This window comes from Vombatus ursinus, unplaced genomic scaffold (genome assembly GCF_900497805.2).
Source record: "Vombatus ursinus unplaced genomic scaffold, bare-nosed wombat genome assembly UNPS02000580.1, whole genome shotgun sequence".
NCBI lineage: Eukaryota > Metazoa > Chordata > Mammalia > Diprotodontia > Vombatidae > Vombatus > Vombatus ursinus.
Genome location: NW_020940358.1, coordinates 8,825,292 through 8,837,052, shown reverse-complemented (window position 1 = coordinate 8,837,052; position 11,761 = coordinate 8,825,292). Strand labels below are relative to the sequence as shown.

The 11,761-nt window shown below is 36.7% G+C and overlaps 1 protein-coding gene across 1 annotated transcript in view; it reads right to left on the bottom strand.

Moving 5' to 3' along the window:
* Positions 1-6,513: 6,513 nt before the first annotated feature.
* TAF4 (TATA-box binding protein associated factor 4) overlaps positions 6,514-11,761 on the bottom strand; it is a 140,305-nt gene continuing 135,057 nt past the window's right edge. The window contains exon 16 of the mRNA XM_027847582.1: positions 6,514-7,747. Coding sequence (XP_027703383.1) covers positions 7,580-7,747 — 168 coding nt within the window. The 3' untranslated portion in view covers positions 6,514-7,579. The remainder of the gene's footprint in view (positions 7,748-11,761) is intronic.

The following is an 11,761-nucleotide window of genomic DNA, read 5'->3' as shown; positions in this document are numbered from 1 at the left end:
TCAAGTAAAGAAAACAATAGATTTAGAGCTGGAAAATGATCCATCCAGGCCCATCCCTTCATTTTACAGACAAACTGAGGCCCAGTTTACAAAACTTACTATACTGACATTAAGTGCAATGTTATCAACATCATTATCATCACCACTACCATGATAATTATTGTTTTTTAAATTGTTATAAAAGTTCAGAGAAAGAAGCAAATATCAAGGAGCTGGTAAAGTTAGAGAAGGAACAGTGAAATATGATGGTTAACTACTTTTTTGAATGTAAACTTGTACCTTCTGAGCTATAAACTTGCTAGTTGATAGGCACAGCAATGGAAAAGTTTATTTTCAAAAATCAAGAGCTAGCTTAGAATAGTACACATCATATATCGAACATTTATCTAGTTGTTTTTTTTTCTCTACCGGGTTGAAAGTAAGGGGAAGAAAAACAAATGAAATGCTTTCTACATCAGAAACAAGGAAGATGATTGGTTTCTTCACACTGCAATTACATCTCTTTTCCCAAGCTGATCTCCCTATACAATGTCAGTTTATCTATTGTTTCTAAGTTAGGACAACTTTTAAATAAATCAATTTATTTAGTATTTAACATGCACAGCAAGTTTTGTTTTAATTATCTTAACTCAGGTGAGGTTATTGACTTTCCCAAATAGTTGATCAAGTTGCTTTGATCTGAGACTACTTAGTGAGATCTCTAATCTGGCTTCCAACCTCATCATTCAACTGAAACAGTTCTTTCCAAGGTCACCAATGATCTCTTAATCACCAAATCTGATAGTCTTTTCTCAATCTTCATCCTTCATGACCTATCTGGTGCTTTTGACAGTTGACCAACCTCTTCCTGGATATGCTCGCCTCTTTGGGTTTTCATGACACAATTCTCTCCTAGTTCTCTTCCTACCTGTCTTATTGTACTCAGTCTCATTTGCTAGCTGATCCATACTATGCCCCTAACTCTGGATGTTCCCCCAAGGTTCTTTCCTATGCTTCTTTTCTTTTACCTCTACATTTTCTCTCAGAAACATCATTAGCTCCCATAGGTTACTATCCTATCTATGCAGATCACTTCCATTTAACTAGCTAGCTACATATCAATATCTACATCTATATCTATCTATGTGTGTTTGTGTTCCAAGCATTGGCCTAGGTGCTGGGGATACAAATACAAAGAATGAAACACTCCCTACTCGTGAGGAGATTACATTGTAATGCGAGATACAATCAATACATTCAATATAAATAGAAAGTGAATAAATACAAATATATGCAAAGCAGTTAAATACAAGGTCATTTGGGAACTAGCAGTGGTGGGAGGTGGGGGGAGAGAGAGAGAGATAAGTAAGAGCTCCACGTAGAAAATACTATTTGAGCTGTATCTTAAAGAAAGAGAAGTACTTTATATGACTGAGATATGGAGGAAGTGCATTCCAGACATGGGGGATGATCAATGCAAAAGCACAGAGATCGAAGTTGGAGTATTGTGTGTGATGAAGAGAAAGAGGAAGAGGTAGACAACTAGATCCAGACATATAGAGAGATAGAGAGACAGATAGATAAGATACACACATGTATTTCTATTAACATTAACATAGATAGGAGTCATATAAGGCTAGATGTTGATATCAATATATATCTACACACACACACACACACACACACACACACACACACAGAGCCCATCTCTCCCCTAAGCTTCAGTCCCACATCACCAATTACCTGTTAGACATTTCAAACTGGATGTCCCAAATACATCTCAAATTCAACATAATCAAAACAGGAAGTAAGGAAGACTGGCTGGAAGGAAGGCTTAATCTCTTCTAGACTTCCCTATTTCCATCCAAGGCACCACCATCATTCCAGTTTTACAGGCTCACAACATTGGCAACTTGAATCCACAATCTCCCTCATTGGATATTGGATTTATATCCAATAAATTGTCAAATCTTTCCATTTCTACCTTCTACCAGTTCCAAAACTAGGATTCCATTGCATTACTCTAATGACTAGATATTGGAATAATTTTAGTAATTAGCATTAACAATATGTAATTTAATCAGTTTGGATGCTCCCTTTACTAGAACATATCAAATCTCTCTATAACTTAGTAGATGATCTTCAGTAGTTGTTGGCACTGAAAAATTGGTTGCCCTGTGGCCAACATGGAGATGAGCTTAGCTAGGTGGATCCTCAGACAACAGACATACATGAATAGCACATATTTAAAGCCACTCCAGCTTGGTAGAGCCTGCATAACCTTTAAGAAACTAGAGTCACCTCTATGCCATGATAAAACATTGGAAGACTAGTGTAATTTGGTTGCATAGTGGAGAAAGTGCTAGCTTTGGAATCAGGAAGACCTAGTTTCAGATATCATATCGGAAATTCATAAGCATTGTAACTCTAGACAAGATGCTTAACCTCTCTAATTGAGACCATTTCCCAAGAGTTCTCTCTTCTCCTCTGCCCTGCCCCAGTCACTCGTATTTTTTTCCCTACCACCTCTTTCATTTTTGTCTCACATCAAAATATAATCCTTCTCCTTGCTGAGGCTAGCCCCTCCACATATACCCTTGATACCATTCCATCCTATCTTCTCCAGTAGGTCCCCACACTCGTCTCCCTCCAGACCACCTCCAAATAGGTCCACGTCACCCACCATGCTTTTAAAAACCCTCACTTGCTCCACTAGACCACTAGACCATCCCTTCTAGCTATGTCCTATATCTCTCCTCTCCTCCATGTTTAAACTCCATGAGAAAGCCATTCACATTCAGTACCTCCACTTCTCTTACTCAATTCAAAACCCTTTGCAATCTGGCTTCCAACCTCATCAATTCAAACTGCTGTTTTCAAAGTTATTAATGATATGTTCAGCTCCAAATCTAATGGCCACTTCTCAATCTTCATCTCCCTGTTTGACCTTTCTAAAGTCTTTAACACTATTGATCACTCTCTTCTCCTGCATACTCTCCTCTCTAGGTTTTTCTGGCACTTCTTTCCTAGTTTTTCTCCTACCTGTCTGACCACTTTCCAGTCTCTTTTGTTGGCTCTTCATCTATTTCACACCCTCTAATCATGGGTATTCCCCAAGGGACTGTCCTGGCCCTTTTCCCTTTATCCCTTCATGCCTTTGTACTTGGTGATCTCATCAGTTCCCATGGGTTTAATGATATCTCTAGATATATGATTCCCAAATCTATATATCCAACCCTAGCCTCTCTCCTGACCTCCAGTCTCACATCACTAGCTGCTTCTTAAACATCTCAAACAGGATATCCCATAAACATCTCAAATTCAACATGTCCAAAATGGAAATTATTATCTTTCCTTCCCAACACTCCTCTTTCCTAACCTTTCCTATTTCTGTCAAGGACACCACCATCTTTCCAGTCACCAAGGCACACAACCTCTTTGTCATCCTTGACTTCTCATTTATGCTCAACCCACTCATCCACTATGTTGCCAAGGCTCACAGTTTCTTCCTTCACAGTGTCTCTTGAATATGTCCTCTTCCCTCCACTTACAAAGCTGTCAGCCTGGAGCATGCCCTCATGAACTCATTCCTGTACTATTTCAATTGTTTTCTGGTCTCCCTGCCTCATCTTTCTCACTCCCATTCATCCTCCACTAACCTTCCAAAATGACTTTCCTAGACTGCAAATCTATGTTACATACACACATCCCAACTCAAACTCCAATGGCTCTCTATTTCCTCTAGGATTAAATATAAAATCAGTTGTTTGGATTTTAAAGTCCTTTGTAACTTGATCTCTTCCCACCTTTTCAGTCTTTTTATACTTTGTATTCAATTACTCTAGGATCCAGTGACACAAACTTTAGAGCTATTACTTAGCACAAACACCCTATCTCCCAAGTCTGTCTCTTTTCTGGCTGTCCTCCAGGCTTGGAATGTTCTCCCATCTCATTTCATACTCCTAGCTTCCCTTCTTCAAGTTTCTCCTGCATGAGGCCTTCCTTGTTCCCACTTAATGCCAATGCTTTCTCTGGGAAATGCATTGACAATGTATGTATGTTGTACTTACATAATTGTCTGCATGTTGTGTCCACCATTAAAGGAGAGGCAGACACTGTTTTTGGTATCCCTAGCACTTAGTACAATGTTCTAGCACGTAGCAAATGCTGAATAAATGTTGATTCATTGTCAGCCTCAGTTTTTTCATTTGCAAAATGAATATAGTAAGACCTGTATTACTTACCTCAAGCATTGTTGTGAGGAAAAAATGAGATCATGTATGTGAGGTGCTTTGCAAGCTTTAAAGCACTATGTAAATGTCAGTTGTCCCCATCTTACAGATGAAAAAACTGAAGGTTGCAGATGTAAGTGTACTGAAAGGTTTCAGCTGGCGAAATGAGACAACAATCTATGGTGGAGTTTGTATCAAAGCTAGGTCTTGAAGGAAGCGGAATCTGAGAGGCAGAAATAAGTCTATTCTAAACCTAGCCTGAGGTATTTATCTATAAAAATGCATGGAGGCAAGAGTTGGCACCTTGAGTTTGGCCAATGACTAGTTGTCTTGCTTAGCTGGAGTGGGTGGGAAATAAAAGAAAGAAGCTTAGAAAGGTAGGTGGAAGCTAGATTGTGGAAGACCTTATACGTTAGGTTATTTGTATTTTATATGACATTGTAGATTTGAATTGAGGCATGATATGGTCAAACCTATTTCTTAGGGAAATTATTTTCAAAGCTTTATGAAGGATGGATTGGGAAGGGATACGACTAGAGGAAAGGAGACCTAGAAGGCTAATTCAGAAATCTAGGAGAAAAGTGTTAAAGGTCATGGATTAAGGCAGTGATGAAGGGAAAGACAGGGATAGATACAACAGGTATGGTGGCAGAATTGACAGGACTTGGAAACTGACTGGGAGGTAAAATAAAGGGAAGAATCAAAGATAACTAAGACTACAAAACTAAGTGACCTGACAGAACTGTAATGCCCTCAACAGAAATACAGAAATTAGGAGAGATTATGGGGGTGGGGAGATAATGCATTCAATTTAGAATATTAGCTCTTTGAGGGCAAAGACAATATTAAGGCTTATATTCCCAGTACCTAACACAGTTCTATGCACATAGGGCCCACTTAATGAATGGTTGTTAAACTGAATTAGCTATAAAATAATAATAATTAAGATGTAATATTATATAGAAATTTACACAGAATTTGTATGTATAGAGATTCTCCCCTAATCTCAAAGTTAAGCCCAAGTCTCTGCTCTGACATTCAATAACAGCAGCAAGCCACTGCATATTTCTGAGCCCACTTCCTAATCTATAAAACAGACACACCACTCACACCTCTTACCTCACAGAGTTGTTCTAACCTTAAGAGTTACAAAGTGCTATAGGAATGGAGTCATGAATAAAAATGATGACAGTAAGACTGGATAAAGTTTCTGGACTTATTTTTCTCTCAGATTAGCATGATTTTTTCCGCTCTTCATGTGAATATCAGGTAGTTTCGGTACAAATGGATCTTAATGAAAGGCAGGATGGCATAGTGCTAGACTTGGAATCCAGAGACCCTCAACATCTGTATGACCCTGGACGAGTCAGCTAAATTATCTCAATGTGCTTCTTCATCTGAAAATTGGAATAATAACAGTTATACTGCCTTGCTTAAAGGATGACTATGAGGATCAAATGAGAGAAGGTATAGAAAGTTCTTTGTGAACTTTAAAGTACTCTATCAAAGTGCTATGCGATTATTGCCATTTCATTCTTCTCAATTGATTTTAGAGGCAAAATTATTTCTATTTGTGTCTCCAGGGTTTCCTGTCTCTATTCTTACTGCCATTTAAAAAAAAAAAAGGACTGAACTAGCAGCATAGATAAAATTACTCATTTATCAACACTTATGGGGGGGTGGGGGAGGGGAGTGTGTTTATAGCAACTTTTCTCCTTTATAAATAATTGTATGACCTTGGGCAAGTTACTTCATCATGAGCTTCTTTTCTCGTTAGAAACACATGGTTAATAATACTTGTACTAAAGTGCAAAGTGCTAGAAATGTGGGCGTTGTGCTAATTGATTTCTAGGTTTCTCTCCAATGCTTTAATTCTAATACTTATATAAAAACAGAGTTAAGGTCCTAACCACTACCTCCAAGTAGATTCTAAATGTGGAGAAGAGTAAAGTAAGTGCTAGAGATAAAGAGAGCAAAACCAGACGGAACAAATACAGATAAATTTGTTTTTAATAAAGGAGTTAATTTTCTTTCAATCCTATATAAAACAATAGCCATTAAAAACTTCATTTTTGAAAGTAAAATATTTACATTATGAACAAGTAACTGTGCAAAATTTACAAGAAAAAAATGGAAAGACAGGATTTCCTAAAAGACAAAATAAAAGGTGTAACAGTTGTCAGGTATTGATAAAAATACTGATCAGCATTCAGTTTACACGCGAGGGGTAGGGAAGAAGGGGAGAGAGAGTCTAACATGGAAATTCACACAAAGAAAGCCAAAGTATTTACAGTCATAAAAGTACTATCAATAGACAATTTAATACAATAACCTCTGAAAATATAAAGAACCAATTAGTATATTTGTAATAAAAAAATAGGTACAAAGAAGGGACTTTGCTCTGGACATCTTTAAAGTTGGCCCACAGCTTGCATACAGTCTTTTAGCAAAATAATTATAGTTTACATAGCCATTTTTATGTTATGTGCCAAAAATTATGTACAATTACTGACAAAATACACCAACCATTTTTCAACACTTGATCCACACTGAGAAACAGTCTTTTGATGATTCTTCTCAACTTTGATTTTTTTTTAATCTAAGCTTTCACTTTTAGCTAAAAAACACAGTGCAAGTAAAATATATTTATGCTGAAAAGGTTTTCATTTTTCTTTTAACTTTACAGCTTTACAAACTATAGCAAATAAAATGCTTTTTACAGATGCTAATAACACATTCAGAAGGAACCCTCCTTTACGGACTCTCAGGGCCTCGAATAAGCAGTATTGTGATTAAAAACTGAGGTTATGTTTCTAAAATTAATTGAATATTCCTCTTGAATTTTGAACGTTTTAGGGCAGGGAGGAAGATAAATAGTCTAAAAATCAGTTTGCTTTGCCAACTGACTATTTAAAAAATAAAAATAAAAAAGTGAAATGAGGTCACCGGCTGTCGACATACATACCTATGTAGTAAGTGTACTTAAGTCAAATTGAACTAAAATGCACAAATAATGTTGTGACTGCTACAAGTCTGACAAAGGGCAGCTAATTATTTGCTAAACGATTCCATCAGTCTTTAAATATGGCTTGTTTGGCAAGAAGGCCACTCAATCAAAGATGAGTTAAGATTTAATTGTCCTTTAATAATATCCACAGGCCTTTGTAAGTATTCTCACTGTTACAGAAATGGACTTTCTCTCATACTGAAGAGTTGATTTATAAACAGGAATATAAAACTGTTCCATGTAAAGAGGTGGCTGTTTTTTAAACAATATCCCATTTGCTTGTTACAAAAAAGGCGTAATCTGCAAATATATAAAAACGTCCCCAGGCGTCTCCATCAAAAATACCTTGATCTTTTCCATTTTACTTAAGGAATGCTTTGTATAGCAATAGTGAATGGCTTGTCTCTCGCTCATTTTCTAAACAAAATATGAGGTCCCTGAGGTTGACCCGTGTTATCCTTTGTCGCGTAAACTGTCTAGTCGTTCCAACTCCAGAACTGCCCGGGACTGCTGTACTTGTTCCAGATCCCTATTGAGAAGAGAAAAGTAGGAGGGAAAGGTTCCAGGTTAATATTTTCAAGTAGATATGGTGAAAAATCCTAAAAAAGAACACAGGGCTAAAAGTCAAGACTCAAATCCAGTCTTCTGCCACTTACTAGCTTTGTGACCTTGGGCAAAACATGCAACTTTTTCTGAGATTTTGTTTCTTTTTTTTCGTGAAAAGAAGGCCTACTGTAAGAAGAGTGATTTCTTAAGTCTTATAATGTTAGGTAAATGTGAGCTACTGCAAGTAGACTTGTTAGGTAGGTCACAAAGTTTGTAGGAGGTTTTTTAAATGACAAAAGATGGATCTAACTTGAGTATTATATAATATTATATAATTAAATTATATTATATATAAATATATAATATATATTATGTATTATACATTATATATTACATATGTAATATATTATATATAATTATATTACATATATAATATATTATATATAATATATACTATGTATAATGTATAATATATAAATATATATTAAATAATATTATATAATAATCATTGCTTTCTTGTGTATGGGTCCAAACTCAAATTCTTAAGACACAGCATGAGAAGGACAAGTTCCTAGTGAACTAGGACTAGTGAACTGCTAGAGAACTGGGACTGACACCATAGTCCCCATTCCCACTACTGGGGATGAGCAATATTCCTGGTTGGACAGAAATATTACAAATGGTGGTTAGGTATTTAATACAATTGGAACATTTCAATGATTTTATGGGTTGAATTTACTTTAGTGGATGACCAGGGGGTCACCTAACATATAAATACTAGCCAGAATGGAAAGAGACTGTTCTTCTAAGAACCTAAGTGTCACAGAAGGGACTTCAGGGGCTATTCAGTCCAACTGATAACCTGACCAAGAATCCTTTCTACACCAATAGCCTCGTTATTCCCCACTGAAGGTGGGGAACCCATCATCTCCCAAGCTAGACCCATTCTACTTCTAGAGAGCACTAATTCTTGAGAATTTTTCCCTTATCTCAAGCTGAAATCTGGCTCTACACAACTTACACACACTGAAATAGTGCTGTCCACTAGCACCAGTCAAAATAAATCTAATCCCTCTTCCTCATGTCAGTCCTTTAAATAGTAGGAGAAAAATATTGGGTTCCCCTGGAATCCTGGTCTTTTCCTTTCATTCATTTATTCAACAACATAAAACAAGTAGCTGGGATTAGAGATACAAAGACAAAAAAGGAAAAAATCTCCTCCCCCAAGGAGCTTACATTCCATCCAAATAATTAGCATTTACATAGCATAACATACATTCTATCCAAATAATTAGCATTTGCATAACATAACATACATTTACATAAACAAAATATATACAAAGTAATTTCCCAAAGGAGGAAACTAGTTACCAGAAGGATCAGCATAGGCTTCCTGTAGGAGGTAGCACTGAGATTCTGTGATGTATAGAATGCATACTAGGAATGTCTAGTCTACGCAAAAGAACAAAGCTGTCAGATGGAATGTTGTATACAGAGAATAGCAAGTATGCCATCTGGCTGGAACACAGGGTCCATGAAGCTTTAAAATAGGAGAGAAAGGAAAGAATGAGTCTAGAAAGGTATACTGGGATCAGACTGTGAAGGGCTTTAAAAGCCAAACAAAAGAGTTTATATTTTATAACAAAGCCAAGAAGATGGCAATGGATCTTCTTGATTTGGGGAATGACATGGTCAGAACTGTGCCTTAGGATTATCTGACAGCTGTGTGGAAAATGAATTGAAAGGGGGGGAGAGACTGGAGTCCAGGTGACTAATTAGAAAGCTATAATGTAAAAATCCAGGAGAAGAGATGATGAGTACCTGAAATAGGATGGTAGCTGTATAAGTTGAGGGAAGGGATAGATGTATACCGTGGAGGTAGAACTGACAAGACTTGGCAACCAACTGGATGTGAAAAATAATCAAAGATGACAGCCAGTTTGCAAAGTTGGGCAACACTCTCAACAGAAAGAAGGAAGTTAGAAAGAAGAGATGATTTGGGGAGAAATGAGTTCTGTTTTGGATATACTGAGCTTGAGATGACTATGGAACATCCAGAGGGAGATTTGCAAAAAGCTGGTGGTGATGCAGGGCTAGAGTTCAGAAGAGAGATTCCGGATAGATACAGAGATCTGAGACTTCTTTCGGTTACAGTCACTGAGGTAGCTCTGAATCTACTTAATTGCATTATGATATTCATAAGTGATAGATGATCCCATAGAAGCTAATGAAATCACTGGGATAGGGCACAAAGACAGAAGAGAACCCAGAGCAAAGCCCTGAGGTAACTTCTCATATAGAAGGTAGAACAAAAATGATGATCCAGACTCAGAGAAGAACCAAAAGGGAATATTGTCACAAAAACCCAGGGAAGAAAGGATGGTCAACAGTGTCAAGTACTTACAAAAGATCAAGAAATATGAGGTCTAAGAAAAGGCCATTAGAGTTTGCAATTAAGAGATAATTAGTAATCTTGGAAAGAGAAATTTTCCCCATTTCTGCTAAACAGTCATCTGTGGCATGGTTTCAAGTCGCCTTACCATTCTGGTTACCTTTTTCTAGACATGTTGCAGTTCGTCCTTCCTAAAATGTGATACTCAAAACTGGATACAGTATTCATTCTAGATATGATCCAATCAAGTCAGGTACAGAGACACTACTAACTCACCCCCCACTTTCTCCCATATACATACCTTAATGCAACCTAAGATAGCATTAGATTTTTTTTTTAACATGTAACAATGTTGACTCATTTTGAGCTTGCAATCCACTAAAACTCCCCAAATCTTTTTCATGTGAACTATTGTCTAGGTATGTGTCTCTCATCTTGAATTTATGAAATTATTTGAACTCAAGTAAAGAACTTAATATTTATTTCTAATAAATTTCATCTTGGTAGATTTAACTCACTTGTTCTAGTCTGTCAAGGTTTTCTTAGATTTTGATTCTATTAGTAATATCCCTGTCAGGGTAATGTCATCTGCAAATTCGCAATACTCCTTCAAGTCATCAATAAAATCACTGAACAAGGACAAATCCATGAGGCATTCCACTAGAGACCATATGGCCAAAAACTTTTCTTTGGATTTAGTCATTGAATCAGCTCTGAATCCACCTAACCCACATCTTGTGAACAATGATACCAGGAAATACTACGATATCTATGGCATTCCTCTGAACTCCTGGCCACATTAGCATATTCAAAAAATAAAGGTAATAAGTAAGATATGACCTCTCCATGATGAAGTCACTGGCTCTTAGTGATTATCAGTCCCTTTTCTAAATAATTACCAATCATCCCTCTGATTCCTCACAAAATTCTAGACCCTATCATTATAGTCAAACTCAACAAGCCTTTAGTTTTGAGAACTCACAAGATCACACTTGCCTATCTCTTACTCTATAAGACATTTCCCATTCTCTATGATCTTTCAAAGATCACAAACAAAGGTTCAATAATCACTTCTGTCATTTCTTTCAGCACCGAATGATGTAGTTTGCCCAGGCCTAGTGATGTATTAACATATGGCAAGTTACCTTCAATTTTCTTTCCATCTACTCCCTTATCTTGAATCTTGATTCCCTCTCAAAAATTTTTGTCTTTCTAGTTCAAGGATCATTACGCTTGGCAGAGAAAACAGAAGTAGTAGTTATACTTTCTCATGATGGTCCATTATTGTCCTATCTTTTCTTTGATCTGCCCTCAACACAGATTTTTTAAAAAATAAAATAAAGGCTTTTTGTTGCCCACAGCACTCATTGCCAAAATAGAATTATTCTGAATTGTAGTGCCCTGACACTCTACCTACAGTATTGTATTTTTATATTCATTCTATTCTTTGACATATCCATTCTTCCATACCCTATGTGTATCCTTAGAATCTGAATTGGTTAATTACTTCTCTATGCATCCCCATATCTTGGCACACATTTTCTTCCTGGTTTGAATAGTTTGCATTTATGTCTTAACAACTGCATCACTAAGTGCTTCCCATGT